We start from the raw sequence: 15,636 nt of genomic DNA, 5'->3' as shown, positions 1-15,636 counted from the left end.
GAGTCATCTGCATCCAGAAAAAGGATTGTGAGGACTGAGAGGACTAAATGTGGATCACAACATAGTATTTTCACCTTTTTTGTTATTTGCTTGTTTTTTTTTTAAATTTTTTTCCTTTTTGATCTGATTTTTCTTGTGCAGTATGATAAATGTGGAATTGTGTATAGAAGAACTGACTATGTTTAACATATATTGGATAACTTGTTTTCTAAAGAAAGGGGTAAGGGAAGAGAGGGAGAAAAAATTTGGAAAACAAGGTTTTGCAAGGGTGAATGTTGAAAACTAACTTTGTATTTTTAAAATAAAAAGCTATTATTATTTTTTTAATAAAAAAGAAAAAAAGACATAGAAAACATAATTATCTTAGGTCCCAATCCTCTTGATATAGGACTAATTATCTTCCATCTTTTATCATTTTCCATATCACTAAATAGAAATCAGTGGATATATATTCTCATTGATGTAAGTAATGACTCCATCTTTCTTATCCCTTTCTATTCTTGTTTAAAGTATCTTAAAAAAATAACAAAAGGGATCTACGCAAGTATAGGAAACCCAAAGGAAAATGATAAACCTAACAGATTACTACCAGTGATGACTGGTTTATGAGAAATAGATTAAATAATATCCTATAAAAGATGTATGATTAGAAAATGAGCTGGGCTCATCTTGATATAAAATTAAAGGATCAAGAGAATAATAATACAAACAATTCAATTGTATCTACAAACACTTTAAAGATTTAGAGGACAGCTTCCAATGCCTTCTTTAAAATAAAAACACAAAAATTTATGCCATTAGATTATTTATACTAAGAAGTCAATGAAAAATATCATTTTCCAAGAAATGCATATTCTTAAGAATATAAACTTTTCAGTATGATTTCAGAAAAAGCTAGAAAATTTATATGAATTGATGCAAAATGAAGTGAACAGAATCTAAGAATATTGTACACAGAAACAACAATATTGTACAGTGAATGACTGCTATTCTAGCAATACAATGATAATTGTACAAATGCTTCCAAAAGAAAAATGGAAAAGACTAAACACGTGATTTCCTTGGTAGAGGGAACTCACTAAAGAGGAATATTCTTCTATCAATACAAATTATTTCCCTGAAATACATAATATAGTAATATGTTATTTGATATTCTTTCAAGTCTTAAAATTATATTATTATTATTATTGTATTGCTATAATATATATACTTAAAGATTTGGCACTAGTATTAGTGATTAAAAAATGTAAATAAAACAGTGACAGTGAATAATATCACAAAAGCTCTCTAGTAGATAACTGAATATGTGTTTCTATTAAATAAAATTATAATTTTACTTATTAAGAAATGAGAAAACTATTCCACTTTTGCAGAATATAGTTATTCCTTTAGATTTAAGGAAGTTTGCTTAACTGTTTTCAGAAAAGCTGTATATTGCAAAAGGGTTTGTCTTGATATATGTTGGAAGGGGTCTATTTTATCAAAAGAGCATCAATTGTTTTTATAGTTCAAATGACTAAAAATAGGATAAGAGAAAAATTAGAATATGATTTCAAGTCCTCAAAATACTTTTTATTGATTTCAAAAGGTTCACTATTACCAAAATTATCATTAACATTGATATTATTTCAATAATATAGTATGATTGCAGATTACAGAACATTTTGAATACTAAAGATTAAAAATTAGAGATTATCCATGGGTGATAAAAAGGTACATTCTTGGATATTGCCAACATCACTTGCATATAAGAACTAAAGTACGAAAAGCATCAGTATTATTTAGCCAAGTCATATAGTAAGGAATAAATCCTGCACAGCCTATTCACATACAAGTATCCCTCAAATATGAAAACAACCAGAGATAAGCCTCAGTGTCATAAATTATTTTTGGAGCATTTTTAGAAAGAAATAGATTTTTAAAATTTTAAAGTATAAGAATGCAGGTAGAGGTTGCAATCTACCTCAGATTTTATATAAATAAAACCAAAGTTAAAAGATTTGTCTAAATTATATATTCAAGTCAATTTTGGGAGATCCTTGTGTAAGAACAGTTTTAGCTTTTGCTAATGTTCAAGGATTCATTTTAATTTTCAGCCTAAGTTTGAAAGGGAGATTCTGTTCCAGAGAGTAAAGTCTATATTAAGATCTTTATTCAGATAAGTACTAGAGGGGAAAAAAAAAAACTCCAGTTCACCACTTAAGTATGTATAGTTAACACAATAGTATTTTGAACAGCGTTAAAAGCTTTGCATTTTCACACATCCCATTTGGAATATCCTCAACCATATATTTTCCTTTAGAATAAATTATATTTTGAATGTTACTGTCATTAGTACAATTTACTCTTTAACACAGGTATATATTTTTATAACACTAGTGATTGTTTTGAAAAGATTTCTGTGAAAAAGGTAAGGGTAATTAAAAATTAAAATCATATGATGTAGTGATTTTTTAAATGGCTGAGTAAAAGTTTACTAAAGAAATAAACACATGAAATTGCTTTTACTTACATGCCACTTCCAGAGATGCATTGTGACTCATTGCCTCACCAAGATAGTTCCTTGCCACACAGACATAGCTTCCTTCATCAGGCTTGCTTCTACGTCCATGGACAATACGCAAAAAAAATAAAGATCCGCTAGGCAGCAGCATGCGGTGGGATCGGGGATCATCTTTGTCAGTTTCCACCCTCTCACCATCTTTATACCACTCTATAGTAGGAGTCGGCCTGCCCTCAGCTTTGCAGTTCAAAGTTGTTGGTTCTCCTTTAGAAACAATAACATCTGAAGGATGCTCAACAATCCTGGGAGAAAAATCTTCCTGTCGAAGACGTGATCCTAAAAATACAAAATAGTGAGAAAAAAATCTTACATTTTTACCTTTTTATTTTTGTCATTGTTCTGTTTCTCTTCCATAATTATAATGTATTGAATCTAATCCTTTTGTTCATTTATTAATTCTCTCAATAAACTCACTTAATATGGATATAAAATTTGGCTTACAGAAAAATAGATGAAAGGACATACATCTCAAATAACTGATCTAATTCAAAACTTACTTTACTTCTTCAATGTAATTGCCTATTGTTATTGATAAAGCTACATATAAATGTTCCAGATATACATCTATTTTTCATCTCCTTGATATTTCTTACCTGGGAACTGCCTCAAAGAACTTTCAGGTAGGGTATCTTGTCTGCATAGGAGGCATAAAGCCTCTCCTCTCTATTTCTGTAGTATCTATTGTCCACTTAGATAATATAAGATACATAGGGCCTAATTCTTCTTATACACATTTTTGGTACTTGTAAATTAATAAATTCACAACTCAACCCAAGCCATGTTAATCTTCCTCAAGTAGAGAAAGATTCATGTCACTGGTCTGCTTAAAACACTTAAGTGTATACTCATTATTTACCAAATAGACTTGCCACAGAAGATTCTTTACAAACTCTCACCTTATTATTTTCAACTCTATTTCCCATTCATTCTTATTCATTTACTTTACATAAATCCTAATATTTTCCTACCTCTGTTCACCCTAGTTTTCACACCTTTAAATTTCCTGTATAATTTATAGCCTAGCTTAATTGCCTAACTCACATAAAGATTTCCTTGATCCCCCCAATTAGGATAATAACTTTTCCTGCTTTTCAGAATTTAGTTAGTTATTGTTGTTGTTATGTACTTATTATGTTTTATTTTATATAAGTTATTTAGGCATACATATGATGATGCATGAAATTACAAACAATGAATTCTCTTATTTTTGCATCTCTTACAGCTTTTAATATACATATTATACTTAAAGAATATCGGTTGAAATGAGATTTTTGAATGTGTTCTGTATAATCAAAAATGGAGATTACTGTACTAGGTTTAACCAATTTAAATTAAGCAATCTTAGAGATATGGGACTCAGGCTACTGATGTCATGTATATCATGATAACTAACATAAATAGCCTGGAGCAATTCATTTTATTCTTCTATTTCCCATAATAGATCTAAAATGCTGATTCTTCCTTAGTCCTGGACTTCTTCCATTAAAGAAAGGCCAAATCATCTATATCCGATTAATTATCTATATCCTTAAGAGAAGATGCCCAAGGTTAAATTATCATATGAATTCAAAGGCAGTATGTGTCAGAGGCCAAATTTTGAACACGCACATCTTCCTCTCTTCTAGCACACTACTCAATGTACCATTAAGCCAATATGCCTGCTTCCCTCTCCTCTCCACTTCCTCTTCCTCCTCTTTCTTTTTCCTCTCTCTTTCTATATTTGTGTCTCTGTCTCTGTCCTATTTCTCTTTGTCTCCATCTATTGCACTTATGGCCCAGGTAGTAGAAAAACAACTGACCTGTAAAATAGATTGAGGAGACGTTTTAAAAATCTGGAAGCTGTGATGAAAAAAAAGAAGCCTAGGCATTATATTCCAAGAAATTATTCAGAAAAATAGCCCTGTAATCTTAGATCCAAAAAGTGATATACTAATTTTCTCTCCTGAAAAAAATCCCAAAATGACAATTCCCAGGAATATTAAAGCCGAAATCCAGAGCTCCCAGGTTATTTAAAAAAGAAACAATTCAAATATCATAGGGTCACAGTCAATAATATAAGATTTAGCAGCTTCTACATAAAAGGATCAGAGCCCTTGAAATAGGATATCCCAGAATGTAATATTCAATGAAACAGAGTACTTTCAAGCATTCCTGATGAAAAGATCAGAGTTGGATAGAAAACTTGATTTGTAAATTCAAGAAAAGAAGCATAAAAAGATAAATAGGAAAGAGATATAATAATGGATTTAATAAGATTAAACTGCTTACATTCTTACACAGGAAGATGATATTTATAATTCCTTAGAACCTTATCATTATTAAGACAAATAGGAAGTGCATAGACATATAAAATGGTATAAGTTGAATATGATGGGATGATGTTTAAAATGATTAATTAATTATTTGATGGGTATGAAAGAGGAATGCACTGGGAGAAGAGGAAAGAAATAAATTAAATGGGATAAATTATCTCATATAAAAGAGAAGTGAAGGAGCTTTTACACTGGAAGGAAAGATAAGGTAAGATAGGGAGTAGCACTTGAACCTTATTTTCATAGGAATTGGCACAGAGGGAATAGCATACATACATTTGTATAGAAAAATCTATCTTACCCTATAGAAAAGTGGGAGAGAAAGATGATGGAAGAAGGACTCAGGTTTACAAGAAGATTGATTGGCGGTGGTTGCAGAAGTAAAACATTAAATGTTTTCCTATATAAGAATGTAAACAGTTCAATATATAATTCTCTGTATATGTCACAATAAGCAGTATGATCTTTTTAAAAATCTGGATCAATGAACAAGCATTTTCTGTGCATTAGATATTATGCTAAATACTACAAATGCATATGCAAGAGTGAAACAATTAACTTAATGATTTACATCCTAAATGGGAAGATTCTAAATCTCCAATAGTTTATATTTAGCAGTGAACTATACTAACTTCAGGAATATGGAAAGAAGAGGAAATACTTTTTAAAAACCTACAGAAATATGAATGTGGTTTGACAAAATTCTGTATCAGAGATATCAAATTCTCAGATCTCTAGAAGCCTACAAAATTTAGTGTGTTCCTAAGCAGATTAAAATATTTTAGGGAAATTAACAAAATAAATAAAAATAAAGTACAACATGATTAATGTTAATTTTTGGTTTTCCAAATCAATATGCCAAGGGATCCATTTCTATCTGAGTTTGTTAGTGCTACTAGATAAATAGAGATATGGTGATTCTATAACTGTGTTTAGTAACTCCTCTTCACCTTTTTCTATTCTAAAGCTAAAATTAAAGAATAAAAAGTCCATGCTGAATTAATTTATCAACTAACATAGAAATGCTGTCATCATGGATCAATATCACTTTTCCTCCTTAAAAAAAGTTATGCACAAAACATGAGCAGTGTTTGTATTTGTGGAGTTCTTTTAAAATCACCATAAATAATATCATCTAATAACCAAGTAGGGTTATTTACAAAAACATCAATGAATTATTATATGTCTATCACAGAATATGTAATTAATAGTTGCAAATTAAGAAAATAAATGGGGCAGCTAAGTGATACAATGGATAGAGCACTACCTCTGGAGTCAGAAGGCTCAAATTAGGAGTTCAAATTAACTACTTAGTAGTTGACTGGCCCTGGGAAAGGAATTTAATTCCAATTATCTTATATGTATATATGTATGTATACATGAATATGTATATATGTGTAATTAATAGAGTAAATAAATCATACCAACTATCTTTTTATCAAGAAATATGTTCCTAATAGTTCCAAATAATATAATGTTTATTTATTTTTATCTTTTATTTTTGCTTTTTGCTGAGGCAATTGGGTTAAGTGACTTGTCCAGAGTCACACGGCAAGGAAGTATTAAGTGTCTGAGGCCAGATTTGAACTAGGTCCTCCTGATTTCAGGGCTGTGCTCTATCCACTGTGCTACCTAGTTGCCCTATAATGTATATTTTTAAAATGTTAACATTAATGCTTAGATTTTGAAATACAAAATTGATTCCTATAAGTGCAAATGTAACTTCAAATTTAATTCATCAAGCATAAGACAGTAATCAGTTTATGCCTGCTTATATTCTAATGATGGAAAGCAACATGTATATATAACAGTGTACCAAAATAATTCTGTGATTTATTCTTATGACATAAATCTAAATTATATGTTAGAACTATCTGAAATTAATAATTCAAATTATGGAGAAGGATATTGTTTAGAAGTGTTTTAGAAAAACAATCTACCTAAAATACCAGATTTTTAAAAAGGCATTATAAACAAGAATGTTTAATTCAAATTTCATTGTAAAATGAGAAAGCTTTTAGCACTTTAAATGATGAAATTGCTTTTACTTTAAGAAAAATGTAATTATCTGCTCATATTTGAGGAGAAAAGGAATTCAAGACCAAACAAATATAAAAGTTACCATGCCATTGGACTTTACTCTTCAGTGTTTCAGAGACTGAGGTTGAAAGAGGTTAAGTCATTTGTCCAAAATCAGTTAGTTTGTAAGTGATGGAGTCAAGATTTAAACTCAGAATATGTGACAAAGTTCATGTTTTTTCTATTATATCATATTTATATTGAGAATTACAATTTTAATATTGTAATGACTAAGAGCAATTAAAACTTTTGTTCTTTAAAACTCTTCCATTGTTAACTATAGATTAACATTTTATATCCACAAAAGATATTAGAAATAATGTGACTTAACATAATGAGTTCTATAGATAAACCAAGTGAATTAAGTTCCCAGTCACATAGCCAAGAGTAGAACTAAGATATTCTGACAGTCATTTTTAACTATGCTTTACTAATTATCCTAAAATTAAATCATTTCAAAATAGGATTTTATGGGTTTATAAAGAAGTAGCTATATATATATAGATTTATATATTTTGTCCTTTGTACTTGAATTATTTAAGATTAAGTCAATTTTTCAAAAAAATATATATTAAGTATCTCTAACAAAAACTAAATTGGCATGTAGTGGTCATTTCAGGGAACATGTGCCCAGAGTTCCCCTAAAAACTTCTGGAGATTTCAAAACATGGTATTCAGTTCTTGGACCTTCTGGAGACAACCAATTTCCTTACTGTTTCTAGTTATATAGTGACCTAGAGCTGAAAGGATTTAGCACTTTGTTTCGATACTGTTTTGTTTCTTCTTCATCCTTTGACAGTAGCAGTGAGAACTGGGATAATGGTCATTTTAAAGGATAGAGAGCTTCTGGCTGGATCTATTTTTCTTGGACTTGTCAGGCAGCATCATCTATTGTTGAGATAAAAAAGATTAGGGATAGTCATTCCCCAAACCCCAAAAATTATGGCAACCTTGCCCAGAGAGACTTAATGAAGCAACTAGCATTTGGTTCCATGGACACATTTTATGCATTTGTGTTTGTTCCTTCCTAATCTTAAGTAAACAAATGTCTTTATTTCAGATTTAGAGAAGATCCCATGAATTTAGGAAGTCCCAAAGTCCTGAATGGCTAGATTCCTTTTATTCAGAACTGCTATTCAACAGGAAAAGGAGGCGTACCCTGCGTTATACTCTTAGAAAGATAACCACCTAGAGAGTTGAACCAAGTGTGGTCTTTTTTACCAGAAGAAATTTACTAGGATCTCAGATAGTATAGAATAGCATAAAATGTAAAATAATAAGAATTATCACAAAATGAGTTTTGTTTTTAAATGGTTTTAAGTAGTAACCTTCAGACAAATATAAGTTTAGCATTGCTGCTATCAATAAATATGTGATGGACTTTTTTTATATTCTAACATTTCTTTTATGGACAGGAAATAAGTCACCTTAGCTACCAGCTTCTTAAACTGTGAGTTGTGACCCATATGAGGTCTTGTAAGTGAATGTGAGGGTCATGAAATTATGATTTCTTATCAGAAAGTGTTTGATTTGCCTACCTTTTTATATATCCATATGCCCTGGGTAACATAAAAATTTCTCAGGCAAAAAGTAGTTGTTGTTGGTTTTTTTTTAAGTTTAAGTTTAGTTTAAGCTTAAGTGAACTTAGTTTAAGTTAAGTTTAAGAAGTCCTGCTACAATCAATTCCTTTTGAATGCTGAGTACTCCCTCCCTTTTTTGAGAATTCTAGATTTGAGTCCAAACTTAACCTAAAAGTAAAACATCTTCAGAATGTCAGGGTGAAGTTATAATCAAAGGAAGCCAAGCCATGTTCTCATTAGAGGCTATGTTTCCCTAATGACTGTGTAATTGAGTCCTGAGGAAAAGAGGGACTTGCTAGAGATGGGAATACATGTAATAAATCATCCAGAGGTCCTAGGCATTTTTTCAGATCCCAAGCATACAAAGTCAAAAATTAAACGGCTTCTCCTTCTAAGAAGTTTATAGTCTATCAAGGGAAACATGTATACATATGAGTGTTACAAAATAAACACAATTTAATTTTGGGCAGAGAAGCAGTAGCAAATGAGGGTTGGGATTGGAGAGGAGATTAGGAAAGACTTTATGTTGAAGGAGTTTCAGAGCTGGGTTTTGAAGGAAACTATAGATTCTAAAAGGCAGAGAAGGAAGTATGTATGGTTTTACAGGGCAGCCTGTTTGACCAAATAAAGAAGGCAATGTCTGCTTAACACCAACCTCTCTTTACAAAGTTGTTTTTGATTTCTCTTACACTTATGAAATAAGCTACAGTTTTCATTCCCAAAGTCCAAAAAGTCAAGCCTTATGTGATATGAAAAAATATATATTATGTAGTAGAATATAATGCTTTGCGTAAAACAGTGACTTTAATTTTAAAAACCTACAACTATTCTTTAATAATGCTCAAATAGCACTATTTTTCCTTACTTTACATGGGTCATTCTTACATCTGTCTTACTAAGATACTAAGATTACGAAGATAAATTAAGTTTTGTCAGACTAATATGCATTTATATTACATTTCAAAGGCTCCAAAAATAGTTCTATTTGTTATTCTGGTAGATTGTAGTTGCCTCAAAGTATTCTAAGCTTAAATGAATGTAGTTCATTCAGTATGACCACAAGGACTATGTCCATTTTGATCAATGGAACTATGCTTAATTTAGGATGAAACAAATGAAGTTTTGTACATATCTTTTCAATTCTCAATTTTTTTGTAATGACTGAGTTTCAATACACTTCCCCTACTTTGGGAAGAAGAAAAGAGATGAAAAGAAAATTGTTTCTATCTAAACTCATTTGAAGTTTTGGGATGTAATTTAGGATAAGGCAAGAACATCAACATTTGGAATATAAAGCATTTATTTCATCTCAAATCAACTTTAGCTTAATGAATACTACTAAAGCATTCTAAGGCAATATCCACTGCTATTTTAAAACAGCCTAAAGAAATTTACAAGACAGTCATTATACCTTAATACAAAGCATTGCCAGTTTTCTCCTTTCTACTGAAAATACATTAAAATCAGAAACACAGGAAAAAATGCTTAAAAACAGTTTCAACAACTCCACATGGTAATTTATTTTCTCTTCAAATGAATTAAGATTAGTTTTCCAAAATAAAATAAAAGCAAAAAAAACCTAGCATGTTTCCAATTTTTTTAATAGAGAACCAATGAGAAGGAAAGTTATTTCTGATTTAAAGTAAACAGGAAGCCTCACTTCAAAAAAAAGAAGAAAAGTTTCTAGCTTTGCAGCATGGTCTTCAGCTTTTCAGGCCTATCCTGGAAATACATTTGGTTATGTTTGTAGGCAGAATTATAACCATGCCCAAAGTTCCCATCCAACTTTTATCTTACAACTTATCTTATTTGGATTCAACCTGCCAAATTCAAACAGAATGATCTTGAAGTAGAGAACAGGTAGTGCTGAGGAAGATGAATCAGGAATGACCTTCATGATTCTGGTAGTACATTTGGTTATCTCCTTAAGAGATGACAGTTGTTTTCTAAAAAATATCACACACTCTCATTCTCGAAGATTAAAGAGTTATACCAGAATCATGAAAATTCAGTAAGAATTCATTCAGCAAGAATACGACCATTCAGTAAAAAAAGACCAATGTAAATGTGCTGGATATCACACCAGCCAAGAAAGACAATCAAGCCAAAGCAATGAACAAGAAATTGCACGTAGGCCTATAAAATATTCTGTCCCAAAATACTGTATCAGAGCTCATGTCCAAGTCATGAAAGCATCCCATCTCTGATGGTAGTAGGTAACCTTAGCAGAGTGGGCAGCAAGGCTTTTTTTGGTATGTGTGTATGTGAGGAGCAGCTCAAAGGGAGAGATGTGATCAACAAGAGTAGCGATAGCTGTCATACAGAGACAGTTTCTGGTGGGAATAGCATCCCAGGGGCAACAGAATAGACAGTAGTATAGGCAGAGGCAAAAGATAGGCCCAAAGTAGACTAGTGCTTAATGTAATACAGAACTAATTGGCCACTTCTAATTTCTATTCAACTAATTGCTTCCAGTAAAGCACATGGTGGCTATTGTACAATTACTCCCCAGGGAGGGCTAGGAGGAATAAAGTATGAATGATGTATATAAAGTATGTATTGTATCTAGGAAGTGGTTTACTTTCTGGTAAGAAGGGGAAAATAAGATTGTTTAACTAGTCCCACAAAAGTGGGGGCAGTCCCTCTGAGCCCTCTAATGATGTAAATATTTTGTTATTTCTAACTCTTATGGAATTCCAAAGGAGGTAAGAAGAGGTTCTGGCTTGTGGACCAGAGTGGTGATACCAAGGTATTAGAGGATAGATGACTGGAAATAACATCATCTCTGCTATGGCCCAGGATTTCTGTTTCTCCTCTTTATACGTACTTTATATCAAGATTCACGTTGAACTGCAAAGGTTTAGCATAACCCACTACAGGGTATAGAATCAGATGATCATTTAGACTCAGGACTTGGTCCTTTCAAAGGATTGGGAAAGAGGAGAAGGTTAAGCCGGATTTTTATTTTCCCATATTCAGTCATTTTTGGTGGGATGAGGATATTGTGGGGAGTCTTATTGTTCTATTTTCTTTCTGCCATTTTTGTTCTATGATTTTTTTTTCTTTTCATCGTTTATTTGCTACCTGTATCAGACTTCTTGGATTCAAGACATAACGTTTGGCCAGGAAATAGATGTAAGGTCCTTCTAAAATGACTTAAATGAAATTACTTTAGGGGCTGTTATTCATATATATATATGAATGTTATGTATCTATATATGCAAGTAGAGAGATGTGTGTATGTGTGGAAATTTAGGAAATGGGAAAACATAATGGAGAGCTTTGGATAAAGGCATTAAGGAGAGAGAAATAGAACTGATTATTATAAGTTGGAACATACTATCTGGCCAATAAAAGAAGAAATAATTGAGGATTGGGGAAACCAACTTGGAAGAATGATACAAAGGCAGAATATTGTATTATTGCAATTATCCAGACATCTACTGAGGTATTCTCTCTCTGCCAAAATCAGAAAACCAAATAAATTCTTGATTTGCCTAAGGGATAATTCAATCCTTCAAAAGGTAGATGAACCAACAAGTAAAGTTATCAAGAATGAAATTATAATGAAGCTGAGAGACATAATCTCAATAAGGAGTATAAATTGTTTTGTCTAAAGAGATGAATTTGGATTTACAGAGAATTCAGCAACCTATTTAAATTTAAAAGAGAAATGAAGAAAAAAATGGAAGAGATGTTGAATAAAAGCAGAAGATGGCATGGCCAAGTAACAATATTTTCAGAATTTCTCAAGCTCAAAGTGAGATGAGGTTGATAAAGGATATTAAGGACAATAATAATATCTTTTTAAATTTATATTGGGATTTTAAAAGAATAGTATCAAAGAAAATAAAATTGCAAAAGAGAGAAGGCAGGGTTCAATTCTTAATTTGCTTGTTTTCTCTACAAAGGAGAATGAGCTTTATACAGAAAATGATAAAATGAAAATGAAAATGATTAACAAGCTGACACTCAAGATAAATAAAGAGGAAAGAGAACACTTCACTGACTTTGAGTAATTGGACTATGGCCCAAATTAAACATATTCTTGGGGGGGGGAGAGAAGATGTTATTGATGATATCTAGAGACAAAAAAAGCTCTGTTTCACAAATTTGAGATGTAGGAGGCATGGATAAAAAGCATTTGTTCTAAAAACCAATATGTGAGTATTAATGGATTTAAAGCTTAATATGAGTCCACATTGAAACATGGAAGCTCAAAATCCAAAGCAATCTTGGGACATCGCTTCCAAAAACAGGATGATGATCTTTCTTTGGAAGATCTCAATTAGGGTATTGTATCCAGTTTTCAGATTCATGGGTTTTACCATGGAGAAAAGTACACTCTGAAGGGCTATGATACTTTTGTTCCATATCTAAAAGGACTATCCTGTAGAGAAAGAATTAGAAAAATTCTGTTTGTGGGACAGAGCTAATATGGCAAAAAGTAGACAGAACTTTGACTGAATTCTTCCTGGCTTCCCTGAGAATCAATACTTATCAAGTCTCTGAACAGATTTTGGAGTGAAAGAACCCACAAATATTTGGAGTGTAATAAATTTCTGGCATTAGATACCTTGAAAGGACTTCAGAAAAGGTCCATCTCAACTGGGTGCAGAGTGACCCAGTACAGATCCAGCACTCACAGGCCCATGGTAAAGAGGCCCCATGCAGGGAATATAGTGGGAGGTTCTTAGCCAAAACACAGTAACACTGGCTTCTCTATTCTGGTTCAGAAAGCCAGTGAATAAGCAGACTAGTTATGAGATCTCCAATGAAACTACAGAAGGAAAATAGTTTTTCCCTGAACTCCAGCATAATCGGTAAGACTTGGCCAAGCCCACCCAAGGCAGTGGGCAAGCCCACACCATCACCAGACCCAGTACAGGCAATGATAAGTCCCTGTAACTCTGTAGAGCAAGCTAGGGACAATCTCCTCTGTGCCCTAGGAACAGACCACAACTTTAAAAATGAGCAAAAAAGTCAAAAGAAGCTCTGACCAAAGAGAGTTATGATGGAGACAGGGAAGATCAGAACACAAGCCCAGAATAGAATTACAAAAACAAATGCCTCCATATAAAACCTCAAATGTGATATAAGAGAGTCTCATGCTCAAAAGACTATCTTGGAAGAGTTTAAAAAGAATCTTAACAGACAGAACAAATATGAGGAAAAAAAGAAATGAGCTTTGCAGAAGAGTTTGGGAAAAGAAACATAAAAATTGACTAAAGAAAATAAGTCCTTAAAATGCATTTAGTGAAATGAAAAAAAACCTATACAGAAAAAAAAAACCTCCATGAAAAGTAGAATTTAAAAACTCCACAGAAAATACCAAATGATGAAATGAAAAAAAAAAAAATCCAATGAACAAAACAACTCCATTAAAAGTACAATTGCTCAAATGTCAAAGGAGATTTTTAAAAAGCTAATTGAAGAAAATAATTTACTAAAAATAGAATTAGACAAATGGAAGTGAATGCCTCATTGACATCAAGAATCAAACAACACCCCCCCCAAAAAAAAATGAAAAAAAGAAAAGAAAATGTAAAATACCTCATTGGAAAAACAACTGATCTGAAAAATTGATCCAGGAGAAACAATCAAAGAATCATTGCACTACCAGAACACCTCGATTGGGGAAATAAAAACCTGGACAAGCTCTTTCAAGAAATCATCAAGGAAAATTGCCCTGATATCCTAGAAACAGAAGGTAAAATAGTCATTGAAAGAATCACATCAATCATCTCCTGAAAGAGACCCCAAAATGAAAACTCCATGCAATATTATAGCTAAATTCCAGAATTATCATATCAAGAAGAAAATATTGCAAGCAGCTAGAAAGAAACAAATTAAATATTAAAGAGCTATGAGCAGTGATGACCCACAATCTAGCAGTTTACATATTAAAGAATTGAAGGGCCTGGAATATGATATTATGGAAATCAAAGGAGCTTGGATTATAACAAAAATCAACTACCCAGCAAAACTGAGCATTTTTTTTTTCAGGGGAAAGCTGAGCATTCAAGGAAATAGGGATTTTCAATCATTTCTGATGAAAAGAACAACGCTGGATAGAAAATTTGATCTTCAGGTAAAAAACTCAAAGGAAGAATAAGAAGATAAAAAGAGAAGAAAACTGTTTATTAAAGATTTAAATGTGTACATCCCTATAGGAGAAAATTATATTTCTAATGCTTCAGAATTGTATCTTTGTCAATGGTATACTTAGAGAGTGTAGGTAAAAGTTGACTTTAATATGATGATATAAACAAGAAATTAGGGGTGGACAGAAGATTGTACTTAGAGTAAAGAAAAGGGGAGTTAAAATGGAATAAAATATATCATTGAAAGAAGCACAAAAGACCTATTTCAGTTGAGGAAAAGAAGGAAGGGGGATGAACATTATCTGAAGCTTCATCTCATAAATTTTAGATCAAAGAATATGGAATAATTTAAACATTCAGTTGAGTGTAGAAATTTATCTTATCCTATAAAAAAGTAGGAGGAGAAAGGGGAAAGAAAAGGGAGGGGCTGAATATAAGGGAGGACAGAAACACTAGGACAAAAGAGGAGGGATGATAGAAGTTAGGGAAGGTAGAGGACTACTAAGGAGGGACTGGGTGGAAAGAGAACAAAAGTATATAGAGAGGAAAAATAGGATTTAAGGAAATACAGAGTTGGTAATCATAACTGTGAATACTCTCCCATAAAATGCAAATGAATAGCAGAGTAGATTAAAAAACAAAATCCTAGAATATGTTATTTACAAGAAACATATTTGAAACAGAGAGATACATACAGAAGGTAAAAGGCTGGAGTAAAAATTTTTATGCTTCTGCTGAAGCAAAAAAAAAAAAAAAAACAGGGGTAGCAATTCTGATCTCAGAAAAGCAAAAGTAAAAATGAATTTAATTAAAAGAGATAAAGAAGGAAATTGAATCTTATTAAAAGGTACCATAAACAATGAAGAAGCAACAATACTAAATTCATATGCACGAAGTGATATGATATCCAATTTCTTAAGAAGTTATTAAGCCAGTTACAGGAAGAAATAGAGAGCAATACTAAATTGATGGAGGATCTCAACCTTTCCCTCTCAGAC

The 15,636-nt window shown here is 31.9% G+C and overlaps 1 protein-coding gene across 1 annotated transcript in view; it reads right to left on the bottom strand.

Annotated features, from left to right (window-relative positions):
• ROBO2 (roundabout guidance receptor 2) overlaps positions 1–15,636 on the bottom strand; it is a 636,650-nt gene that overhangs the window by 554,437 nt on the left and 66,577 nt on the right. Inside the window, exon 2 of the mRNA XM_051990556.1 lies at positions 2,513–2,839. Within this exon, the coding sequence (XP_051846516.1) occupies positions 2,513–2,839 (327 nt within the window). The remainder of the gene's footprint in view (positions 1–2,512; positions 2,840–15,636) is intronic.

This window comes from Antechinus flavipes, chromosome 3, assembly GCF_016432865.1.
Source record: "Antechinus flavipes isolate AdamAnt ecotype Samford, QLD, Australia chromosome 3, AdamAnt_v2, whole genome shotgun sequence".
Lineage (NCBI taxonomy): Eukaryota > Metazoa > Chordata > Mammalia > Dasyuromorphia > Dasyuridae > Antechinus > Antechinus flavipes.
The sequence above is the reverse complement of the archived record's forward strand: the minus strand, read 5'-3'. Positions and strand labels throughout refer to the sequence as shown.